Source organism: Physella acuta, unplaced genomic scaffold (genome assembly GCF_028476545.2).
Source record: "Physella acuta isolate Inbredline_101_S28 unplaced genomic scaffold, ASM2847654v3 ptg001333l, whole genome shotgun sequence".
NCBI lineage: Eukaryota > Metazoa > Mollusca > Gastropoda > Physidae > Physella > Physella acuta.
Genome location: NW_026732848.1, coordinates 345,236 through 372,649, shown reverse-complemented (window position 1 = coordinate 372,649; position 27,414 = coordinate 345,236). Strand labels below are relative to the sequence as shown.

Genomic DNA, 27,414 nt, shown 5'->3' with positions numbered 1-27,414 from the left:
CTAAAAGTACAGTAGCACCAAACGTAGAGTAGCACCAAACATAAAGTAGCGCCAAAATAGATTAGCACTAGTAAAAGCTCTGCTGAAAACGAAATAACTCCCTCACTAAATCAGAATAGCACCAAAATAACAACTCATAACGAGAATGGCACAAAAAATAAAGTAGTGAAAGATCACTCGAGAACTTATGTAATACGAGATTCCTTGGGAATATTTAGTTGTTTTTTTTAACCCTATTTCTGTAATAAATGTAACTCCTGTCTAAAATTCCCTATGAAATTACTAAAGCTAAACTATTATTAAGATAGCAATCAATAAATAGATCTAAAGGTCACCATAAATTAAATGAGCAATAGATAACAAGGGAATTAACCTATGTATACATTGTGTGAAAGGGGGAAAACTGTTAAATGAATAAAATTGTGTGTAGGCTATGTGTGTGTTTGAGGGAGGAAGACTTGACTTTTTGGATACTTCAATGCAAATTTTGCTTGTTCGTTATTTGTTAATAAAAATGATTTTACATGAAATCTTCACATTTTATTTGGATTATTTTTGTTTGGTATGTGTGGGGTGTGTGGAAGGGTTGCTTAAGAAAAAAAAAAGTGCTGGGAATAATGAAATTTTTTTTACGATATTTAAAAAAAAGTTGCTTATTTACCATGTTTTTACAATAGATTTATACTTGTCTTATATTCAAGAACTCGGATGATTTTAGATACCGATAATAGACTCTTCCATAAAATAAATGTGTCGGGTTGTTAGTAGTATAGTAATCTCAACAAATTTTATATTTAGAAATTAGGGTTAAGACGTATTGTAGGACTAGGGTTTAGCACAGGGTTAGCATTGACATTAGCCAGCCAAGTGTGTATTTAGTTAACTACCAGTAACCTAACACCCCCTTTTTTAAAGAAGATTCCATTATCGGACACTGGTATAAAAATTCCCCCAAGAACTTAAACACTTCACACCACAGGCAATAAAATATTTGCTAGGGACGATGGAGTAAAACCTACAACAAAAGGTAGAAGCGAAGATGGTCAGATATTGACGGGTTTGTGGTGTCAAGGGGAGATAATTCTTAACAAAATAAGAAAAATTCATTATTAATTAAAAAGAATAATAAAACCTCAAAATTATTTTTTTATTATTTAGCAAAATAAGGAAGAAAATTTGTGTATTTACACAAAAAAGTAAATGGAATTCGGATAATGCAAGTGTCATTAAATTATAAAAAGTAACAAGTTATAGGTTTACTGAGTAATTACAGAAAACCTAAACATTCATTCCTTTGAAATATCAGATAATTACTATTGAAGCTTTATGACCTCGTGTGTATACTCAAGTTTAAAAGAATAAATCCCTGCGTGGTATATAAAAAAGCATAATGAGCGGTCAGAACCACATCATATGATGGGGTATTATAACTACACTACAATATGAAACAGCAGCGATGATGTAGCCCATAACTGTATAGAATGTAATGTATGTAGCCCATGACTATATAATCATAATGTAATGTATGTTGCACATGCCTCTATAGACAGTAATGTATGTCGCAAATGACTCGATAGAAAGTATTGTAGCCATAATAATAAGAGTCAAGTCATAGCTAATGAATAAAACATGAAACAAAAATATAGAACTGGACGTTGACATGCTAACTAATTAAATTATAATAAGAAACACAAAACATTTCTAAACAAAACTGAAAATAATTCTGATGCTAACCAGAGAACGTCTCATCAGTATAATAAATAAATAATTTAAATAAATATCAAAACATTGTTGTTTTTTTCTCCTTGACACTGTCACCTCCCCTTTATCACAATGTGACAGTATAAAATATAAAACTGTTTGATAAATCTAAGTACAAAAATAATTGTAGGGCAAAAATAAATTCTTAGAAAAGATGGAGGAATGTTTAGTATGCCCTAACAAGGGCAGTCACTCTGAATTCACTCATCAGAGGAATGTTTGCAGTATGCCCTAACAGGGACCGTCACTCTGAATTCACTCATCAGAGGAATGTTTGCAGTGTGCCTTAACAGGGGCAGTCACTCTGAATTCCCTCATCAGACCAGCTGATTTAAAAGCTGACAGTTGAAAGGTCAAGCTGTGTTTTGGTCCTGGTGTAGTGGAGTGAGCTCTCTTGTATCAGTTTCTTGTCATATGTTATGGGCCTGGGTGATCTGATGCCTGCAAGAAGAATAACATTATGTTATTTCAGGTACACATACAACGTATAAACCATATCAGAATAACATAACATCACATCATGTCCCCACACAACGTATATGTTCACACCATATCAGAATAACATAACACATTAAGCACAAATACAACACCATTATCGGGAAAAGATGATGATGAAGCATATTTTTATGATAAACATTTTACTTTTTTTACTCCTGAGAAAATTTTAGGATAAAAAGATACCTGAAACATTCCAGGACATTCTATTTTTTTTCCTGTTAAAGTAAATTTATAATCCAAACTGGGAATTTATTCCCTAATATTCATCTGCCTTGCTCTCAGTGATCCAGTCCCATTTGTATCTCATAGTTTTTTGGATCAGTATTTCAGGTTGATTTATCTATCCAATAGCTGGATATTTCTTTTTGAATTAACTCAAAACTTCAAGTAATTTAAACAAACTCAATGCATTTTTAAATTTATATTTCTAACCTATTTCTTAAAATTTAATTTTCTTAGGTATAAAGGTTTCTGCTTCAATTGAAAAACTCAAAACTTCAAGTATTTAAAACAATTCTCAATTTCAACATATTTTTAAAATTTATGTTTTATATTATTTATATTTTCTGATGTACACACATTTGTTCTTAAATGTTTTTCTTAATTTGTTTAAAGTTTTCATTTTCCATGTAGTCTACAAACATTTTTATTTATATATATATATATTTTAATTTAAAAAAAATTAAATTCAATACTTTTATTTTTATATTTCTAAAATATTCTTAAAATTTTCAGATGTATACATATTTGTTTTTAAATATTTTTCTTAATTTGTTTAAAGTGTTCATTTTCCATATAGCCTACACATAGGCCTAATTATATTTCTTAATTATAAAAAAATAATAATTCAAATTCAATGCATTTTAAAATTTATATTTCTGATCTATTTCTTAAAATTTAATTTTCTTAGGTATAAATGTTTCAACTTCAATTGATTTTTTTATAATAAGTTCAATATGCTTCAATTGATTTCTTTATAATTAGCTCATTCTGCTTCAATTGATTCCTTTAAAAAAGTTCATCAACTTAAAATCAAATGAGCTTCTCACTTGATGCAGCTTTGTCCAAGTGCTTGATAAAGGTGTCCAGAGGTGTAAAGACTGTGTTAGCATCATGGGAGGATAAACTGACAAACTCACTTTCTGATGTTGGTGTTGGAGCTGTCAGGGATATATTACTTGATTCAAAATTTGACACAAAAAAGTAGATGGGATAAATTACTTGATTCAAAATTTGACACAAAATAGTAGATTGGATAAATTACTTGATTCAAAATTTGACACAAAAAAGTAGATGGGATAAATTACTTGATTCAAAATTTGACACAAAAAAGTAGATGGGATAAATTACTTGATTCAAAATTTGACACAAAATAGTAGATTGGATAAATTACTTGATTCAAAATTTGACACAAAAAAGTAGATGGGATAAATTACTTGATTCAAAATTTGACACAAAATAGTAGATTGGATAAATTACTTGATTCAAAATTTGACACAAAATAGTAGATTGGATAAATTACTTGATTCAAAATTTGACACAAAAAAGTAGATGGGATAAATTACTTGATTCAAAATTTGACACAAAATAGTAGTTGGGATAAATTACTTGATTAAAAAATTGACACAAAATAGTAGCTGGGATAAATTACTTGATTCAAAATTTGACACAAAATAGTAGATTGGATAAATTACTTGATTCAAAATTTGACACAAAAAAGTAGATGGGATAAATTACTTGATTCAAAATTTGACACAAAATAGTAGTTGGGATAAATTACTTGATTAAAAATTTGACACAAAATAGTAGTTGGGATAAATTACTTGATTCAAAATTCAACATAAAATAGTAGTTATCTATACTAAAACACAACTGTCTTAAAATCCTTTATATTGCCTTGCTGAGTGTACAAATAAATTTAATAACAAGAATTTTAGTAAAGGTCAAAGTTAGCAAAACACTGATAAAATAATACTAAAAGCAATGTAAGCAAATCCAGAAAGAGAAGCAGACTGAAATTAAAGTCAATAGCCTATATGGCAAATATCAAGTGGACATGAAATAATTGTGTTGGAGGAAATCCCTTCCAATGTTACAATAAAGAAGAAAATGAACTATTAAACAGCTGGTGTAGTGTTACAAGTGTAAATACCTCTCAGAAGGATATGGGCGACTTGTTCCCTTGCCCTGCCCACTTTGATTAGAGGGTGGTTCCATCTTTCAAAACACTCCGCAGCAAATGGCTGTGTAAAAATAAAATTAAAACATCAGTTCTAATTTGAAAATTTTGTAACACAAATCATATCTAATGTTTACTTAAACTCAAAGGTAATGAACAAATTTAATATTAAAAAATATTTTTAGAGTCCGAAAACAAATCCGCTACAGATAAATGTGTATTTATTACAATTGCAATGTGTGTATTCGACATCAAGATCAGACAGAGTTGTACATTCATCATTCAATGAGACAATAAATTAGGAAGGCAACAGGAAAATATATCACTTACTGGGGGTAGTCTAGAAATAACTTGATATTTGATTTCAACAATTTCATCATCTACTGAGTCTGGTAAATCTGGACAAAGATTTTTGTTATAAATTTATGAATTGGAATATTATTTCTAAACAATTAGGAATTTATTATAGATAAAAGTGTATTTTTAAAAAAAAAGAAACATTGGAGAATACAGATTTCAAATGTAATATATTACAATAGAAATACTGTCATAAAGGGGCCGGCGTGGTCGAGTCGGTAAAAGCTCATGGTTGCTAAACCGAAAAGTCTCGAGTTCGAACCCTCGGGCAGATGAGGCTCGTTAGCTGGGGACAGCCACTCTTCTAGGAGAGACAACTCCAAAATTAAACAACTGCTGCCTTGTAGTTTGTTCTTGGTTGGACAAAGGCTATGGAAGCAAATCCAAAAAGAAAAGCAGGCTGAAATCGGAGTCAATGGCCTCAATGGCGCATAACCAGTTGACACGTAAAGCTTAATTGTGTTGGAGGCGTGGTCGAGTCGGCAAAAAGCTCATGGTTGATAAATTCTAACAAAGTCTCGAGTTCAAACCCACTGGCAGATAAATCTCCATCACCTTCAACACTAATAATTAAGAACGAAGAAGAAGAAGACTGTCATAACACAGAAGTATTTCTGTCAGTGGCTACTGTACGTAAAAGCACTATGGCCAAATCACTGACCAGCCAACTTTACTTTCCCGAACTTACTTAAGACGCCCAAAACAAAGTGGACATAACCAGGTAATTTAAACTTTCAAGTAACCAAAACTCATGCTCCACTCTCTAGCTGTCAATGTTAACATAAAAAAAAAAATCATGAATCCTAACATAATCAGAAGGTGTATCACAAAAAAATGTTACCCTCCAAAAGCTGAAGAATGAACTCAGGTGTGAGTAGAAGAATATGGTTGTCTACATATTGGAAGAACAAGCTGAAACAAAGTTAATAGCTAAAGTTAAAAATAGGTATGCTGATCAATCCCTGTCTATTGGCTTTTTTTAAATATTTTGTTAGGCCATCTTAGTTAGCTTAAAAATTAAACATTCTTAAATTAGTTGAAGTACATGTTTTACAAAAATACAAAACAAATCTATAATTTTTGTTTTAGAAACTATTGGTGGTAGTATAAAAAGCGTTCTGTAAGGCTAATATTTATGTATACATTAGTGCCAGCCAATAATGGTGAGAAAAAAACAACTTACTGAAGTTCTAAACATTTGAAACCTAGAGCTGTAAAGTAGCTGGAAAAACCTGTAGAAGTGGAATGATATGGTGGGTTACTGTAAGTTGGGGGGAGGGGATACTTGGAGTACTAAAGTGACTGCAGTGAGATTCAGGGAAAAAAGGATACCCCAAATGTTACCTGTAGAAAATGGAAGGATATGACTGATAGTTTAAGATGGGGGGGGGGGGGGTGTGAAGGGAAAAGGCCCATAGTACTAAAGTGAGTGCATTGAGATATTGAGTGAGAAGAAAGGATATGTTAACTGTAGGAAGTGGAAGGATATGTGTGTTATTGTTAGCTGGGGGGGGGGGAGTATTATTATAGTATTAAAGAGACTGCATTAAGAAATAGAGAAGAAAGAATATTATCTGTAGGAAGTGGAAATATATAGTGTGTTACTATAAGCTGGGGGGAGGGGGGGGGGGGGTAGGAGAGTATACTTGTAGTACTGAAGTGACTCTTGATATTTAGAGAAGGATACCCCAGATGTTACCTGTAGGTAGTGGAAGGATATGTGTGTTATTGTAAGCTGGGGGGGGAGAGTATACTTGTAGTACTAAAGTGACTACATTGAGATATAGAGAGAATACCCCAGATGTTACCTGTAGGGAGTGGGTACCCTAGATCTGTGGCAGACAGGTAAAACCTCTCATACAACTGGAACAATTCATACTCCCTGTCTGTGGCTGGCGTCTGTCTGTAAACAATAAAAGACATAAAATTTCCACCTTGCCAAAACAAAATGAATCTGAGAAGCTTGCTAAGGATATAAGGCATACTCTGGCCTAACAGTCACCAATGATAGTCTACTAGGAGAGATGGAAATGGAAGCTGTTTCCGAAATAATCAAAAAAAAGAAGATTGTGACAGATGGGGCGCTTTCTAAGAATGAATCCAGATGATGTAATGCTCAAGTAAAAAGAAAGAAAGGTAAGGAGAAAGGAGATGTGAAGGTGCACGGTGGAGAAGAAGCTGAAAAAGGCAGGATTTTCTTGAGGGGACAACCAGAAAAATTTCCAGTGACTGACAAAAGTGGAGGTTGCTTTCTGTAGCGGCCCCATGTGTCTTGGGCAAAAAAAAGCAAAAGATGATATGCCAAAATGCACTGCAATTTAATGCCAGTGGGCTTTAAATATATTCTAAATGAAGAATAAAAGATAAGTTCAGCTTTTGTGAAAGTTATGGCAACCCAATTGTTTTTATAGCATAATCAAGGCACTGTGATATGATATCTGATTACAAAGTTTAGCCTCTCAATCAGAGTTCTAATCTTGACAGAGCCAGGGCATGAGTTATTCAGTATCAGAAAGCTGTAGGATGTAATGTTATAATACAATAATACAACCAAGCAGGGATGGACTAGCTGTGTCCAAGAGGCCTGGGAATATTTAAAAGGGACCCCCAAACCCAGATTGAAATTTATTTTTAACGTACATTTTTTTCCCCTTCAAATTAAATGTTACACCTTATCATGAAAGAAAGGAACTGGTAAAATGGAGAAATACCAACAAATTGTAAAAAAATTAAAACTGAGCCTACTAATTGCCCTATATTTCAGCACTATTCCTTGAAGCCCAACAAGATTTTCTCTGGTAGACTAGTAGGCCAGACCACCCCTGCACCAGTTATTTAACTATTCTCTTACCAATTTTTGCCCTTCATTAAAATTGCATTAAAATTTTTGTATTCCAAATTAATATTTAAAAGTTTTAGATGGGAATTTAAGTTATCAGTAATATCAGACCTTGTATTTAACTATAAAAAATTAAAAAGTTTGCTGGAAAGTTACAAAACTTACAAGTTTGGTAGAAGGGAGTCTTCTATACAAGCCTCATCTCCATTACAACAAGCGCTCCATATCAAATGACACAATTGTCTAGAAACTTTTGCCTGGCAATTAGGAAAATTATTTGGTGCTTTAAAAACTATGTGTAGGCCTATAATAGAATAAAATCTAAGTGTTTAAGAAAAAGTTTTTTAAAATTTTAATTTTTTATTAGAAAATTAAAAGAAACAAATCTAATTAAAAACTATCTACTACGTGTACATTTTGTGAACATTTTTTTAAAAGTTTTAGAAATACAGTTTGAGAATGTAAATTTAAAAATTGCAGAAATACTCTCAGATATGTTTAGTATTTCATCTTTTAAAACACAGTTAATCCAATTTCACAGGGCAGTTTATTTGGAGTCTTCTACAAAATAATAACTACTAACAAAAACTAAAACACAAACCTGGCAATACAAATACTCCCTGGACACATTTTTTGCCTTGGATTGAGACTCCTTAGCCAGAAACCTGACCAGATGTTTCCTAAGTTGATCTTCTGTCTGTGAGTAACATCAAAATTCATACATATAAAGCATAAATTATAGACTGAAAAAACATAAACAAAAAACAGCTAATTTTCCAACAAGATTATTGCAGGCCTATTAGAATTTTTTTTTTTGGTTGCTGCTAAAGGTTAAACTTCAAACCATTATTAGATTAAGGCAATAAAATAATTTGTTTTATGCATTCCTCTAAATGTAGGCATTTTGTCTACAGTCAGTGTAGTTGGAGGGTAACACTAGATTTTACAACCATTGCGTAATTAAAGAAAAACTAGGAAGATAGTCTACTTAAGAGGGGGACACCCAAAGATTGTGGTCAAAGAATAAATATTGGATAACTGTTGTTTTTGTTTTGTCGAAGTAAAGCTAAATAAATGATATGTTTAGGGTAACTCAACGAAGGAAGTGGATAATAGACACAAAAACTAAAAATAAAATCTAAATACAAAAGTGGTGAAACCAAAAAAGGGACTGTATAAGATAAATTATGAACGTCATGTATCAAATAAGAAAGAAGGATGTACAGTTAATGGTGGTTTAGTCTATGTTAGATAAGTGTGCAAAAAGTGAAGAAATCTATGTGGCTGAATGTGGAAGAACTTTTTAATAATGACAGGGCCTGACTTTTCAACGTCAGACTTATTAAAAATGATACACTATGCTTCAGACTTAATATAACAGGTAATCAAAGCTTTAGACTTACTAAAACTGATAATCTGAGCTTTAGGCTTACTAAAACTGATAATTTGAGCTTTAGACTTACTAAAACTGATAATCTGAGCTTTAGGCTTACTAAAACTGATAATCTGAGCTTTAGACTTACTAAAACTGATAATTTGAGCTTTAGACTTACTAAAACTGATAATTTGAGCTTTAGACTTACTAAAACTGATAATCTGAGCTTTAGACTTACTAAAACTGATAATTTGAGCTTTAGACTTACTAAAACTGATAATCTGAGCTTTAGGCTTACTAAAACTGATAATTTGAGCTTTAGACTTACTAAAACTGATAATTTGAGCATTAGACTTACTAAAACTGATAATTTGAGCTTTAGACTTACTAAAACTGATAATTTGAGCTTTAGACTTACTAAAACTGATAATCTGAGCTTTAGACTTACTAAAACTGATAATCTGAGCTTTAGACTTACTGAAACTGATAATCTGAGCTTTAGACTTACTAAAACTGATAATCTGAGCTTTAGACTTACTAAAACTGATAATTTGAGCTTTAGACTTACTAAAACTGATAATTTGAGCTTTAGACTTACTAAAACTGATAATTTGAGCTTTAGACTTACTAAAACTGATAATTTGAGCTTTAGACTTACTAAAACTGATAATCTGAGCTTTAGACTTACTAAAACTGATAATCTGAGCTTTAGACTTACTAAAACTGATAATCTGAGCTTTAGAATTACTAAAACTGATAATCTGAGCTTTAGACTTACTAAAACTGATAATCTGAGCTTTAGACTTACTAAAACTGATAATTTGAGCTTTAGACTTACTAAAACTGATAATTTGAGCTTTAGACTTACTAAAACTGATAATCTGAGCTTTAGACTTACTAAAACTGATAATTTGAGCTTTAGACTTACTAAAACTGATAATCTGAGTTTAAGACTTACTAAAACTGATAATCTGAGCTTTAGACTTACTAAAACTGATAATCTGAGCTTTAGACTTACTAAAACTGATAATCTGAGCTTTAGACTTACTAAAACTGATAATCTGACTTTAGACTTACTAAAACTGATAATCTGAGCTTTAGACATTAAATCAGGTAATTTGAGCTTTAGACTTACTAAAATTGATAATCTGAGCTTTAGACTTACTAAAACTGATAATCTGCGCTTAAAAAGCTTCGACTCCTGGGACTGACTTTTGTGTAGAAAAAGTGGCGATGCGCCAAGTATAGCATCCGTTTTGCTGCGGCGCCCACTGGCAGTTGATCCATCGCTAGACTCAGACAAGGTCAAGGATGCTCTTAAAACAGGAGGGGACAACTCTGAGGATCTTTTGACTTGGAAGAATGAGTCATCCACATGCATAGGGTCCCAAAGGATCTAGAAGATATATTTAAAACTTATTTTAAAAAATATTTTCAAACATTTAAATAATAATCTATTTGAACAACGTGGTTATAGACATAAAGGTTCAATATGTAAAAAAATAATATTGGAACTTTCTTTAATTACTATAAGGCCAATGCAGCATCAGTGTATCAAAGTTTTTTATTCTGCCAGTATTATGCCTTTAGCCAGGGCCAATATTAGGGTAGTGCTACCAACAAAATGTAACTTAGACATGACCCTATTGGCAATTACACAAGTTCATTCAGTCATCTCTATCTGAAGAAGTATTAGTACAAACAGAATACAAAGTTACTTCATCCAAAAGGGAAAAATAAAGATGGAGAAAATACACAACTTTTATAGAAAACTTTAAAGAATCATTATTCAGTGGTTTCTTTGAAGTAACTTGTGTATAACTGCAAATTTACTACATAAAGAAATATTTTGCAGTCCTAAAAATCAAAATAGTATTTGTGAGTTGTTGGGGCCATGCTTATGAAAGAAATGTATGGACAACCCACACATTCAGAGACTACTTACCTTCCCCCCTGCCTCTTCCATTTCAGCTTGCCTGTAAAGCCTCATGACATTTGCATGAGAGAATCTCATTGGGTTTTCTACCAGCCGAGATCTCAGACGTCGATTTAAAGTATCCCAGAAGTCCTCATTCGATCTATTCTTTATTTCCGACTTCTTCTTCACATCCACAGTGGCTAATGATGTGTATGAGATATGGGCCAGGCGTTCACCTAAATTGTTCTGAAACATTAAAAAAATGTAATAAATTAGAAAACATTTGTTGAACCCCAGGACAAGAAAGTTGAGGCACATACTGACAGTTCAAATTCTTTTTAAAAACACAACTATACTTATTTTTAAAGTAATTTAATTCTATGCTATAACTGATTGAACAGTATGTTGTAGATGGGTATTGCTGAGGATATAAAATTAAAGACAGCCAGTAATAAAAAATTATTTTTAAAAATTACTTTTATTATAAAATCAAATAAATTTTAAAACTTTTTGCCCATATTGATTAACTTAAAGTGGAAAAATTATAGCATAAGTTATTTAAAAAATTAAAAAGATTTATTTGATGAATTTTATCAAATTTTAAAAAATTAATGCTAAAAACTAGAAGAGATATACTAAAGGGGAACTTGTTTTAAGACATTTTTGTGCTGTCTAGTTTAAAATAACCCAACTATTTACATTTTTAATTTTAAAAAAAAACAATTAATATGCTTTTCTAATACAAATCAGCTTCTGACAAGAGATTAGAAATAAGGGACTCTAACTTTCTCATAGTTTTGAATTGGTAATGAGCTTGATGTGGGAATATAAAACTGATTCATTGGTGGTATTTATGAAGAAAAAATACAAGTAGGGCATACCTTCTCAAACTGGCCTCTGAGTGTTTGCACTGTGGTAAAGCCTAGAAGGTTGAGAACCTCTCTGTCCACTTGTTTTTTCATTTCAGCAAAAGTTGAAGCTGAAAAAAATAATTTTCACTGAGTTCAAATAGAAAAATAATGCATGGTTAGTGCACTAAAATCTGTGAATGTGAACTAAATAATAATTTAAAAATTACTAGGTCTATTTATCATTGAATTATATATTTATAATTCTTTAAATTAAAAAAAAATAGTATATACATCATTGTATTATATGTCTTTAAATGATTCAATTATACAATAATTATTTCTTTTAAATTTTTTTATCTCAAGCTTGTGACAACTAATTAAAGAGCAATTATGTAGAGTTCATATTTTTCTTCAGCATATAATGTATTTTAATGATACAAAACAGGCCAATGTGGATTTGAATAATTATTCCCTTTAAAAATTTTTATTTCAAGCTTGTGATAACTAAGTAAAGAGCATCGCAGAAGATGCATAAATATGTTTTACCTGATTTGTATCTTAAGACTTACCCACTAAAAATTCAGCAAACATGCTGTTGACCTCAGAGTTGGCTAAATTTTCACACAGGACTTCAAACAACTGCGGAATCAAGTAATGAATGACCACATCAACAAGCATATATTCGAAGTTTTTAACCTTCTATACATAACAGATTTTATACAAATTTTATAATCACGATCCCTAAAGCTGGCAGTAAAATAACATCAGTATTGAATTATTTTTTTTACTTTACTGTGGGAAACAAAACATAAAAATTTATGGGATTGTTTGGTAAAGGGGTTGGAAAGCTCAACTGCTAGCCGAAAGTCGTGAGTTCAAATCTCACTCCAGACTTGTCACTGCAGGACGTCCCTAAGTCTTAATGTGTACCTGACTCAGGTTAGGGAAAGTAAGGGCATCTGGGCATACCACACCAACCCTTTCATATGTAGAAGTCAAGAAACATGAACTCCACTTCATCTGCCCTATTGAACATTAGACTTGAAAGGGAAACTTCAGTTAAAACAAAAAACTTATTTAAAAAAACACTAGTTTGGAAACATATGAGGGAAAAAAGGGAGGCCCAAAGACATTAGTCCCAATCTTTCTGAAAAACCAACAAGAAAAAATGTAGCTAGTAGATTTTAAAATAGCAATGCAAAACATAATACTTTACATGTGAAAAAAATATTTTTTAAATATCATTTCTGTTCCACTCACTTAAAAGGAGGAAAATTTAGTTTACCCTCTTAGTGGCTGAAAGATCTTTATGGTGGAGAGAAGGTAAATTTAGTTTACCCTCTTAGTGGCCGAAAGATCTTTATGGTGGAGAGAAGGTAAATTTAGTTTACCCTCTTAGTGGCTGAAAGATCTTTATGGTGGAGAGAAGGTAAATTTAGTTTACCCTCTTAGTGGCTGAAAGATCTTTATGGTGGAGAGAAGGTAAATTTAGTTTACCCTCTTAGTGGCTGAAAGATCTTTATGGTGGAGAGAAGGTAAATTTAGTTTACCCTCTTAGTGGCTGAAAGATCTTTATGGTGGAGAGAAGGTAAATTTAGTTTACCCTCTTAGTGGCTGAAAGATCTTTATGGTGGAGGATCAGGTAATGGAGCATGGCGAGACGTGTTTGCCAGTAGGCGTTGCGGAAACTCTCCAGCATGGAGTCAATGTTCAGCACAAGTTTCAGGATACACCCACTTCTGTAGTCATAGAGGTGCTGGGCTGAAACAATGGCATCTCTTGATTAAGAGGAACTAGATCAAGTAGAAAAGTTGCATGGTGTAGCCTATTTGATAATCATAGAAGTTTTAAGCTGAACAATAGCATCAAGAGGTGTATAATTATATAGTCACATATATTTTAATGTAATGAATTTTAAATATTTATTTCTTAAAAGTATTATACAATCCATTTCTCTATTAGATTTATCCTGATAGGAAAAATCTATTGTACGAAATCACCAGCATATCAACTTAACCTAAAGCAGATTTTCTGTTCAAAATGGGTTCCCACCAGTAAATGCTATATCCACCAACAATTCTCTTTTCAAAAATATATTCTCTATCCACAGACTCACTACTCACCAATAGAACCACTCCAAAAAATATTCCCAACTCACCAATAGAACCAGACTCTACTCACCAATAGAACCAGACTCTACTCACCAATGGAACCAGACTCTACTCACCAATAGAACCAGACTCTACTCACCAATAGAACCAGACTCTACTCACCAATAGAACCAGACTCTACTCACCAATAGAACCAGACTCTACTCACCAATAGAACCAGACTCTACTCACCAATAGAACCAGACTCTACTCACCAATAGAACCAGACTCTACTCACCAATAGAACCAGACTCTACTCACCAATAGAACCAGACTCTACTCACCAATAGAACCAGACTCTACTCACCAATAGAACCAGACTCTACTCACCAATAGAACCAGACTCTACTCACCAATAGAACCAGACTCTACTCACCAATAGCACCAGACTCTACTCACCAATAGAACCAGACTCTACTCACCAATAGAACCAGACTCTACTCACCAATAGAACCAGACTCTACTCACCAATAGAACCAGACTCTACTCACCAATAGAACCAGACTCTACTCACCAATAGAACCACTCTACTCACCAATAGAACCACTCTACTCACCAATAGAACCAGACTCTACTCACCAATAGAGCCAGACTCTTCTCACCAATAGAACCAGACTCTACTTACCAATAGAACCAGACTCTACTCACCAATAGAACCAGACTCTACTCACCAATAGAACCAGACTCTACTCACCAATAGAACCAGACTCTACTCACCAATAGAACCAGACTCTACTCACCAATAGAGCCAGACTCTTCTCACCAATAGAACCAGACTCTACTCACCAATAGAACCAGACTCTACTCACCAATAGAACCAGACTCTACTCACCAATAGAACCAGACTCTACTCACCAAAAGAACCACTCTACTCACCAATAGAACCACTCTACTCACCAATAGAACCAGACTCTACTCACCAATAGAACCAGACTCTACTCACCAATAGAACCAGACTCTACTCACCAATAGAACCAGACTCTACTCACCAATAGAACCAGACTCTACTCACCAATAGAACCAGACTCTACTCACCAATAGAACCAGACTCCCGCACAAAACTCTGGCATGGCAGCAGGGTCTTCATGGCGCTGCAGTACTCAGAGAACACAGGGATGGACATGAGGAGACCTGGGCTTGTGTGTGAAGTCTCAGGTCGTTGACCCCTCGGAGGGGTTATACTGCTAGACCTGGATGCTAAAGATTCATCCTCAGTAAATCTTAAAAAAGAAAACAAATCCTGGTGGTTTAAAAAAATACAAACAAAATAAATAACTTAGTTTTTTAAACATTGTTTCTAAAGGATATACATTTTTACTTTCTCGTATATACGAAGTATAGAGAAAGTCTTGTAATCGTGCAAAAAAAAAAATCAAGATTTTTACAAATCTCGACGTTTTACACCTCACTGATACGGAAAAACATAATTTTGCAATCTTGTCCGTATGTCTGTGTGTCTGTCTGTGTGTCTGTCTGTCTGTCCATGTGTAAACACGATAACTTGAGTACCGTTACAGCTAGGTTGATGAAATTTCATATATAAGTATTTTATCAAAATCGTAGATCCGTATCAACTTTTGAGCGATTTCCGATAACCAGAAGTGGTACTTTTCCTACTTTGAATTTTTCAAAAGCCTATAACTTGAGTACTATTTCAGATAGATAAATGAAATTTCACATGTAAGTAAAAGATCTAATTCTCTACCTTCTGTTAAATTTTGAGTAATTTTTGTTGACTGGAAGTAGTACTTTACGCTACTTCCGATTTCTCAAAAAGCTAATGTAAATTTTAAAAGTACTAATAATATTGCGCACTATTATGCGCTTTTTTATTTGGCGTTCACTTGGTGTGCAATTAATTTGTCTACGAGATTTTATTCTATTTTTAAAACTTTAAGTATTTAAAATGGATTAAAAATCATGTCTATAGCCCGAGTTCCCATCCCCTGTTATTTTATATAAGAATATTCGAGAAAGTTTAGGGGAGATCACTCCCGGTTTATTTAAATTAAAATGAGTCACTTAGAAAGCCATAAACACTTATTTTAAACATAATTAAATGATGAACGTACTTAACAGAAAATTCCTGGCTGTTTTCAGCTTCAGCAAATAATCCTTTACTGAGTGCAAAGTCTAGGGAATAACAAGATGAGTTTTCAACACATTAATTCAAGTAAAAGTTATAGTATGTATTAAACATTTATAAACCATTTAGTTAAGTGCAAATGTTATATTTTAACAAGTAGCTAGATAATTGTCCTGGCCTGTAGGCCAACATTGACATTAACCCCAACCCCACCCTCCATATTTGTAAATATCAGAAAAGTCCAAGTAACGAGTGTGTAGACAAGATTTCACTTCTCAGTAACATGATGTGGCTTACACCAAAACATTCTTGTGTTTAAAGTTTAAATTCAGCATTTTTTTAAAAATATAAATCTAGCATTTAAATTATATCTCAATGTTCATTTTACCATAGCAAAAAAAAAAAATTGGACACTAAATCTAATTAAATTACTAATGATTTCAGCCAATTAAAAAATGTATACAAGGTTTTATTAAATAAAGGTAAAAAGTAAAGTAAAGTTCCCTTTCAAACCTGATGATCTATAGGGCAAGTGAAGTAGAGTTCACTTGTTTCTGTGACCTTGGCATATGTAGAGATAGTGTGGTCAGCACTATGCCCAGCCACCATTGCTTTCCCTAACCTGAGTTAGGTACCCATCAGAGTTGGGTGGACTGAGGGACGGTCAACTGACTTGAACCCGGATTGGAACTCGAGACTTACGGGTTAGCTAGACCACTCTGTGGTTATCTAAATAACGAAAAGTTGAGTGAGAGAAAAACTTACTGTGTAACAAGATGTGCTGGCAGGGCTCAAAGCTGGGTCCAACATTCAACAGGTGCACAAACAGTCCTGGCAACATCACAACCAGGTAACTACCTACACAATTATTGTTAATACACCTTTGTTAAAACTTGGCCTTATCACCATTGTCTAACTAGACCCTAACAAAAAAAAAAAAACTTTTTTTTATCCTAACAATATCATAACTAGGTAATTACCTATAAATGATTATTTCATACACCTTTGTTAATCCTGGCAACATCACAACTAGGCAACTATCTACAAAATTATTGTTAATACAATTGTTTTTTTAATCCACACATTTTTTGTATCTTCAACAGTGCCAAATGTATGCTGTTTTCCTATTATATTGCAAGAGGTAGCATATGTAAAGCATGTGGATTCCCATTCCTAACCGATTTTTACTTTAACCCATAATTAAATAATAAATGTTAGGCTATTTGTCAATTTCCAAACCCAGACATAATAATAACGATCAAATAACACATGCTGAAATTTAAGCCAAGTTATAACAGTAATAATTTTTAAAACTAGTCTTAAGAGGTAGAATCTGTACAAACCTAACCATGAAAAGACAAGCCTCTTCTGTAATACTAGATGCTTGGGCAAGTTGTAGACACAACACTTCAAGGTTTTGGCTTCAGAAATAAAGAGGATTTTTTATGAAACAATTTAAGGCTTTGACTTCAAGAATAACAGATAAAATAAAAACTTTTTTTTATATTAAACAATTTCAGGTTTTGGCTTCAAGAATAACAGATAAAATAATAAGTTTTTTATGAAACAATTTCAGGTTTAGGCTTCAAGAATCAAAGATAAAATAACAAGTTTTTTATGAAACAATTTCAGGTTTTCGATTCAAGAATAACAGATAGAATAAAAAGTTTTTTTTATGAAACAATTTCAGGTTTTAGATTCAAGAATAACAGAAACAGAAAAGTTTTTTTATGAAAAAAATGTAAGGTTTTACTTCAAGAATAACAGGTAAAATATTTAATACAATTTTTTAAAATTGGAACAATGGCATGTAAAAAGTATACTTTCATGAGATTATATTAATGTTGTCTACAGATTAAACTAAGCCAAGTTTAAGTGACCTACCATGGTGAACAAGGCTTATGTAATATTCTACATCTTGTGAATCACTCTCAGGCTGCATTCAGACAAAAAATATTACTTGAATATTTATCATAAAATAACATGACATTTTACAATGTAGGTAAGTCTTGTATAGAACATTTTTCACTTAAAGAAGAGTGTTATAATTGTTTGATTTTAAGTTTTTAAAAAAAACATCTCTATAATTTTGGCACTTTTTTTTAGTTGCAAGTTTGGATTCAAAAGTTTTTTAGTGTAAAATGTAAGGAAGCAGAAAAAAATCAGATAATTAAAAAAAAAAAATTTGACGACTAACGAGTTGGCTGGATCTTGAGTTCACCTCTGGGTTCATCATGTGGTAACATAGACAACAGGTCCCACTTTGCTGGGTGAGTACTGCCACATTCAGCGCCAGCTCTAGGGTAGACAATGTTGAACTTAATTCAGGTGTACTGACTTAATTTAGGTGTAATGACTTAATTTAGGTGTACTGACTTAATTTAGGTGTAATTACTTAATTTAGTTATAATCACTTAATTTAGGTACGGTCGCTTAATTTATGTCTACTGACTTAATTTAGGTGTAGTCGCTTTATTTATGTGTACTGACTTAATTTAGGTGTAGTCGCTTCATTTAGGTGTAATTAATTAATTTAATAATAAAAAGGGGTGACCAGAAAGATGTGCAATAAAAAAAAGTGAACAAAGGTATTTTTGTTTTCTTAAATTGAGCATTTATAGATTTTAGCAAAGAATGACCACAAGTACATTGTACCATAATAAACATTTTTGTTATTAGAATAATTAATTTGTATTTGTGGATTTTTCTGTTAGAGCATTTTTCTCGGAACCATAAAAAGGATATATATGCAAGCTTAGAACTAATGCATGGACAAGTCATAACTTAGACAATGTCTAACTTAAGTCATGATACTGAAATAATACACTCAGGAAAATATTCATGCAAGTTTAGAACTAAGGCATGGGCCAATTGTAATGTAGACACTAAAACATGGACCAATGGTAATGTAGACAATGTCTAGCTAATGTTAAGGCTAATGAAATGATTTATTAAGGAGAAACATATTTATGCCAATTTAGAATTAATGCATGGACTAATATTAATCAAAATATTTTTAACAAGTTAAACGGGATTAATTTGTTACTTTGTTACAAATGTTCTCTAAAATGGTGTATCTTTTTACTTCACCGGTCAGTAAACTACCAGTTTTCATCATAAGAATTTCCTTTTTTACAGAGCAAAAACATTTTAATTATTCAAAGTTAAATTATTCATTAATTTCTATAGAAATCAATGTCTTCTAAACCCTAATTTTGTATAGACTCAACTGACAAAAACTTGCAATAACTTACCTGGAATACCTGGATGTAGGGGGATGTCACCATAATGAGGTCTATTAAAAATAAAGTGGTTTTTGTTAAAGATGGTTAAAGATTGTTAACAGTAGCTACTTTATCAACTTATTTTACTGTAAAATAATGTGCTAAATTTTATAACAAATAATTTTTTATTATGCTTTGAGCTATTTTGTATTTACATTTCAAAACAATTTTACAAAATGATTATCTAATTAAAGAATAATTTAAATCTAGATAGAATTTTCAGTGCAAGTGAAATAAACATAATGGGAAAAATTGGCTCAAGGATAATCTGCCAGTAAATAAAGCAGTAAAATTCTAAATGTAGGAAATAGCTGTAAAAGCCTTACTTATCAGCAGTTCTGATGTATGGGAAAGGGAAGTTGATAGGGATCTCAATCTGTGCAGAAAAAAAAATACTTTTTTTAAAATTACAATAACTTTTACAAAATTAAAGAATTATGGTGATTGCTAACTTATAAGTCTTGCATTTCATTTCCCAATTGGCCCAAGTTATGCAAAAAAAAGAGATGGCTAGGCATACAACTGACCACACTATCCCTTGGTCAAAGAAACATTTTTCATCAACCCTATGGACCATCATAAATGAAAGGGCCTTTATTCATTTGGTCTGAAAAGTAAACCCTATGAAATGATATTCCCATTGAAAGGTAAATTCTATTAAATGGTATTCCCACTGAAAGGTAAATCCTACAAAATGGTATTCCCACTGTAAGGTAAATCCTATGAAATGGTATTCCCATTGAAAGGTAAATTCTATGAAATGGTATTCCCACTGAAAGGTAAATCCTATGAAATGGTATTCCCACTGAAAGGTAAATCCTACAAAATGGTATTCCCACTGTAAGGTAAATCCTATGAAATGGTATTCCCATTGAAAGGTAAATCCTATGAAATGGTATTCCCACTGAAAGGTAAATTCTATGAAATGGTATTCCCACTGAAAGGTAAATTCTATGAAATGGTATTCCCACTGAAAGCTAAATCCTATGAAATGGTATTCCCCCTGTCCTACTCACCATGCTCTCGTACTTCCCCTTGTCATAAAACTGGACGGAGGTCATCTTCTGCTGCACGGCCTCGCTCCCATTCTCTACCCTCACGTTCTGGATGTAGTGCAGCCGCTGGTGCTGGACATCCCACTGGCACCAGACAAACTTGCGGACAATTTGTTCTGTCTTAGGCTGACCACTCATCATCTGGTATTAATTAACGAGATAATCAATTAAGTTAACAATTAAGAAATAATAATTTTTTAAAAATTCCCCAAAAAAAAAGTAAAACAAAAAAGGGCCCAACTTTAAACTGTAAAAAGAATACAACTTAAGGTGTAATAAAATGATAAAATAATAAAGATACTCACAATCCCTCTGTCCCCTATTCTGGCCATTGGAACTCTATACAGCCCGATGGCTGAAAAAGACATGGATAGTCTTAGTTTTACAATCAAATATTTTAATTGGATCAACATTCATAAATTTACCACAACAAAAAATTTAAAAAATCATAGTTTTGTTTTCTGTGCACAAAAACTTTAAAAGTGAGCAAGAGTTATGGATAGTAGCTCCACTTACTCATTAATTTAAATTTAATTTTAACAGTCAGTATTCAACAAAGTTACGGAGTAGTTGCGATGTAATCCATAATTTTATAATTATTTTACTTTGTGCTTTAAAACATTTAAACAGAAGTAAAGTAATAACAGATAAAGAGTCCATAAATGACATGCTTTAAGGGCTACTCAAGTTTCTTATAAAAATCCAGCCTCACATAACACTACAGCATCAGCTGATGAGTTTGCAGCTCTTTTAGGCAGATAAAACATATATTTAGTCCCCAGGTTAAATATAATTTATATTTTTGTAATAGTTCAAGAAAACATTTCCATACAATATTATAAAGTAGACCCTGTCAACCATAACAGTTGGAATTCTGGTAACCATGACAACAATAATGTATTTCTACAGTGATGATAAATTCCAACCCCAGCTTGTTCCTTACATTCCTTATGTAAGAAGACCAGCATCTCTGAGTCCCTGTGGTGTGAGTGACCGGGCTGGAGGGAGTACAGGAACTGGACCTTCAGGAAAGTTGTGCGCTCCATGTTCAGAGAGAACACGATGTTGTCCACTGACTGGAGCTCAGCCAGGAATGCTTGGTACACAACTGTGGATACATGGGCAGCAGTTAGTGTGGATACAGTGGGCAACAGTTAGTGTGGATACATTGGGCAACAGTTAGTGTGGATACAGTGGGCAACAGTTAGTGTGGATACATTGGGCAACAGTTAGTGTGGATACATTGGGCAACAGTTAGTGTTGGATCATTGGTATACAACTGTGGATACATTGGGCATAGGTTAGTGTGGATACATTGAGCAACAGTTAGTGTGGATACATTGGGCAACAGTTAGTGTGGATACATTGGGCAACAGTTAGTGTGGATACATTGGGCAACAGTTAGTGTGGATACATTGGGCAACAGTTAGTGTTGGATCATTGGTATAAAACTGTGGATACATTGGGCATAGGTTAGTGTGGATACATTGAGCTACAGTTAGTGTGGATACATTGGTATACAACTGTGGATACATTGGCCAACAGTTAGTGTGGATCATTGGGACACAACTGTGGATACATTGGGCAAAAGTTAGTGCAGATCATTTGGTACATAACTGTGGATACATTTAATAACATTTTGTGCAGATCATGTTAAACAATGATATGCAACAGGTTGAAATTTGTAAAATTGGTGATGAGCAAATTAGAGTGGAATTGGGGGAATAGCTTTTTTTTTGTTTTTAAAATTAACTAGTACAAGAACAAATGCTAATTAATTATTTTAAAAATTTACCTTTCTGTTTTTTCTCATTTGGAAACTGCTGAGGTTTCACAATGCTGAAAGCTAACACAAAACATGATTGTTAATTTATTGTAATATCAGCTACAATTAATAATTTGCAAGATACTAGCTCAGGAGCTCAAATCAAAATATTGGTTCCTTTTAGCCAACCAGCTCTGCTGAGTTCCTGACCCAGCTAAAGAATTGAAAAATTGGTGAGCAAAGAGTTGTTTAAAATGTCTAGGTCAAGAAACAGAAAAACTCCATCTGCCATACAGACTGTTGAATTCGGAAGTGTAATGTCAATTGCACATTCAAAATGTATAAGGAACATACTATCTATGTTAGGGCTGTCTTTTTTTAAATATGAAATATTTCAAGGACGGTGTTATATTTATAAAAGTGGAAATCAATGCTATAATTTTGCAGGATTATTTTTTTAAGTTCACACATTTTTATTTTCACAACAAGCGTCTCTTTGTTTCTTCCAGAAATTTTCCTCTGGGAGGGAAGCGGGCACTGGTAAAAGTATATAGACCTCCCCCCCCCCCCTCTTGTAGATGTAGAGATGCCTGGAAGCAACTCTAGACACAACTTACCTAAAAGTGTTCTCTCCTGGTTCAAGGAACATGACACAACCTTAACTTTCTTGTCATAGGAGTAAATAAACTGGATAAAATTTGATTTATTATTATTGTTACATACCAAATTATTAGGACTAATTTTGTATGTTGATGCGAATAAGTGTGAGATAACATTTGAAAAAAAAAAATTTTAAATTATAGATGTTATGTAAAGTGGCTACATTTATCACACATTTCTGTCAAAGGTTTAAAAGGTTCTTATCATACGTATTCATTTTACATACCGAATGAGTTTGCGTTTCTGGTTCATATATTCCAAAGTTTGTAACAACTAACAAATTCTGAAATAACAGGAATTTTTAAAGATTTTTATTTTGATGAAACAAATAAGACCACTGGACTAATGAACTTTAAAAGATGTCAATGACATTGATCATTGAATAAAAATACATTAACAGCTAATAACCCAAAAAGAACAACCTAATTTCTCCTAGATTCTACTACTTTACAGTTTAATAATGTATGCCCTTTGATAATAATTCTACTACTATAATGCACATTCTATAATGTTAACATTAATTCACCTTAAAATTAAAAAAAAATATAGTTTACTATTTGCCATATTGTCATAATTAAATGATATATGATCAATTCATAGAAAAGCATTAGAAATACAGTGAGCAAGAATTTAAGAATCATTATGATAATGTTATTACCTATAGGCCCATTACTTTTAGTTAGCATTTTTTTAAAAGTTCATTGAAAAATTGCCATGATATGCTACACAAAAATGATTGCATAAATTAAAATAAGTGAACTAACCTTATCTTTAGGATCAGTATCATTCCACACAAACAATATTGCACCACTTTTTTCTTGGTTTATTATTCGAGGTGTAATAAGTGAATCTGAAATGGTAGTTATGTTGGTAAAAAAGTCAACCTTGCCATTTACCATTTGAATTCTTGCATGAGATCCCACCTTTTGTCTAATTGATTAGAACTATTTATAAATACAATATTATTGCCATTTTAATTACAGCCATATTGGTAACTTAGTTATTCAGTTATTACAGGGTCAGCACACTTATATGGCTCCAATATTGGCTTAAAATTATTTACCAATGTTGGGTACATTTTGGCCCAACATTGGTAGTGAAACTTGGCAAGATATTGGCATCATATTGGCCCAATATTAGCTATATTTTGGCCCAATATGGGCTATATCTTAGCCCAATGTTAGCTATATACTGGCCCAATATTGGCTTTATCTTGGCCTAACATTCGCTTTATTTTTGGCTGAATATTGATTCCATCCTGGATACATATTTGCCCCACATACATAAGATTCATTCTTATGTCAGTTATTAATTAAATTAATTTACAAAACAAAATATAAAAGAAACATTATAATTATACAGCAATACATCTTAGAGAAGTCAGCAAGTCTATAAAAACTTATAACATTAATTCCATTTACTCTTGTTTAAAAAAATCTTAGTTTTTGATGTACTTAATCAAATGCATGTAAATCTAAAGGAAACTGAGGAACGATGCCTACTGACAATCTAGTCAATGGTGATAATCCATTAAACTGATGATTTTCATCTTTCTTAAATCAAAAGTTTCATCTGATCGTAGTGTTGCATTTATTTTAGAAATGATTACTTTTCAGCCCACTTCCCCTTTTCAATTCTTTGATAACATTTAGCACAGCCCCAGTAACCTGAATGCCCCTTTTGTTTTCTTAACAACAGCCTATGCTGGAGCATCACATATAAAACAAGATATACACAATTAAACAAAAAAAATAGTATCTTTGTTGTCTTCAAATCTAAGTGAGGTAACACCTTGCTCAAGTACTTGCTTTTCTTTCACGAAATCCATAAAACTAGAGTATTATATATTACAAATACATCTTATTCTTACATTCTTATATACAAATATTGACCAAATCCTGGCATAAGCATGGCATTACATTGGCAAAGGGGAAAGAAGTCTTATATTGCCTCATTTATCACCAAGATAACGATATTGGAAAGACATTGGCCAATTATATGGGTTGATCAAACTGTGTTCATTTGGTAATTGTTATTATTTAGTAGACTTGGCTACTGCAGAGTTTGTTTTTATACTCATCTCAATGCAACAAGCCAGACGGGTAGTTCTGCTAAGGATTCAACTGGTCAACTCAAGATATTGACCGAATTGAGTTTAGGTTTAGTGATTCACTAAATTAGTAGGCCTAGATTCTAGTAAATACTAAACCTCATGGCCTAAAACACCGCCAGGGGTTTATGAAATACAAAAAAACTTAGAAACACATTATACTTTGATTATAATCAATATTATAAATTATAATAAAAATATCATGACACATATACCCCACCTGCCAAAATCCACAATCTCGTATTCAGTCAAAAGAAAAGAAAATAAACTAGACTAGTATTACTAGCCACTAGCCAATACTAGCCCCTAAATTAATTTTAAAATTAGGCTAACGTTACTAAATGATGTAAAGTTACTAAAATAATAAAAATGACTAAAAATCAAAAATAAAAAATAACCTGCTATTCCTTTTGACTGCCTATATTTAAAAATAAATTGTGAAATTGACAACAGCAGATCAAAGGATGTATGTAGTTCGAACATGGTTAGTTTCAATAATTATTCAGTCACTCGATCTGGATAATAAATAATAAGTTTAAAGTTTAGTTTCCAAAGCACATCACATTCACATCTCAGTCACACGATTAGGCCTTGTTTCGGTTTCTCTCCCTAAGTTCATAGGTCATGTTTATTATTATACAAACGGTTACTCTAAATTCAACCACACACCTCAAAATGCATGCGAACATATAATAAAATGTCAACAAGTTTATTTTTCTTATTATGTGGAAATTTACTTTTTTTTAATGTATATAAAATCATGCTTTATTGCTCACATGTAGTGTGTAATAGTATAGATCTTTTACTTACATGTGAAATTTCATTTATCTATCTGAAATAGTACTCAAGTTATAGGCTTTTGAAAAATTCAAAGTAGAAAAAGTACCACTTCCGGTTGTCGGAAATCGCTCAAAAGTTGATACGGATCTACGATTTTGATATAATACTTATATATGAAATTTCATCAACCTAGCTGTAACGGTACTCAAGTTATCGTGTTTACACACAGACACACAGACACACAGACACACACACACACAGACATACGGACAAGATTGCAAAATTATGTTTTTCCGTATCAGTGAGGTGTAATCTCGATTTTTTTTTTGCACGATTACAATACTATATATACGAGAAAGTAAAAATTAATCACATTTTTATAAGCGTTCTTGAGCGTCCGCACTTATTTAACATAAACATAATCGCTGATATGAAAATTCAGACCTCTGAGTGGCTTTACAGCCTATCTTGGTCTCTAACACGAGTTCGCTAGCTCGTTTTTTTAAAACCTTCACGATAGGGTCTCATCATCGAGCTCTATTATGTGTAAATACTCAAATATAATTATTTCATTAAAATTATGTCCGAGGCTGAAGCCAGAGTTCTGCTGCTGGTTTCCTACTAGAGGCTAGCTCTAGTAGGTTTAGGCTAAGGCTATTGTAGATAGTGATAGGCTTAATTTAAGCTGCTTGTACCGGCTGCTAGGTACCTAGTTTTGGCATTCTGTTTGGCCACTGAATGCCGATTTTAGGCCCAGTTACCGAGTATAAGCTACTTACAATTTAAGCTGCTGGCTTTGTAAAGTAAGCGGCCGGCTACTGGGTACCTACTTTTGGGATTCGGTTGGCCATCGAATGCCGATTTTAGGCCCAGTTACCGAGCTACTTACAATACATAAATAAATATATATATATATATATAAATTTAAGCTGGCTTCCTACTAGAGAGCTCACCTCTAGTAGAGGCTGGCTCACCTCTTTTGTACGTTACGTTAGGAAGCGGTTTTGGGCTACGCATTAAGCTCATCACCCGCTTTCAAACTGCCGTTCATTGACGTTTCCCTAACCGGAGTAGGTCTACAGGCTAAGACTTACACATGGAGGATCGTTTATCCATGTCACGTTGATGAACGAGGCCAGTATAACTTGAGACGAAGAACCTCACATAAGTTAAGGCCCCCAGCGCGAGCCACGCATATGTCAAATTACATGCCACGCTAGTTGGTGGGAGGACCGGATGCATATGAATGTTCTTCATCATGGTGTGATGAAGCCCGTTTTATATTGCTTTCTCCTTCGCGAGTCAAATAGAAGGTTGCTCCGACGGTGTTTGAAGTCGGAAGCTGTATACAGGACATTGTAAGGCCGAGGCTGAAAGCACGGTCGAACTCGGCTATTTTTTAGACGAGTGGTATGCTAGCTTTAGGTGTTAGCTATGTTTTGCTTTGAACTCGCATTGAGTTTGGCTGCTGGCTATACTAATTGCTAGCTGTAGGTAGAAACCGGCTACCCAAGTTTGGCTACAGGCGTGAAAGCCGGCTAACTCCACCAGTGACCCGTGGTTACTGCCTGTCCCAAGTCAGGATGAAGGAGGAGGGTCCGGGCACCATGGGCATAGAGGAGATGAGGAGGGTCCGGGCACCATGGGCATAGAGGAGATGAGGAGGGTCCGGGCACCATGGGCATAGAGGAGATGAGGAGGGTCCGGGCACCATGGGCATAGAGGAGATGAGGGTCCGGGCACCAT

General features: G+C 33.2%; 1 protein-coding gene across 1 annotated transcript; it reads right to left on the bottom strand.

The window, feature by feature from the left end:
* Window positions 1–814: 814 nt before the first annotated feature.
* On the bottom strand, window positions 815–25,488 carry LOC131958536 (protein pigeon). Its single transcript, XM_059323621.1, has 30 exons — window positions 25,287–25,488; window positions 23,543–23,628; window positions 23,005–23,061; window positions 22,736–22,805; window positions 22,149–22,199; window positions 21,297–21,461; window positions 20,659–20,708; window positions 20,315–20,494; window positions 19,625–19,674; window positions 19,269–19,309; window positions 18,212–18,312; window positions 17,899–17,950; window positions 17,358–17,435; window positions 16,780–16,872; window positions 16,001–16,061; window positions 14,964–15,148; window positions 13,382–13,539; window positions 12,348–12,417; window positions 11,809–11,906; window positions 10,955–11,173; window positions 10,175–10,405; window positions 8,236–8,331; window positions 7,800–7,891; window positions 6,604–6,698; window positions 5,979–6,027; window positions 5,637–5,707; window positions 4,769–4,836; window positions 4,412–4,502; window positions 3,309–3,419; window positions 815–2,202 (listed from the first exon to the last, which is right to left on the bottom strand). Exons 1-30 carry the CDS (start codon window positions 25,369–25,371, stop codon window positions 2,093–2,095), a joined length of 2,964 nt encoding a protein of 987 aa, XP_059179604.1. The 5' UTR covers window positions 25,372–25,488; the 3' UTR covers window positions 815–2,092.
* Between the last annotated feature and the right edge of the window lie 1,926 nt (window positions 25,489–27,414).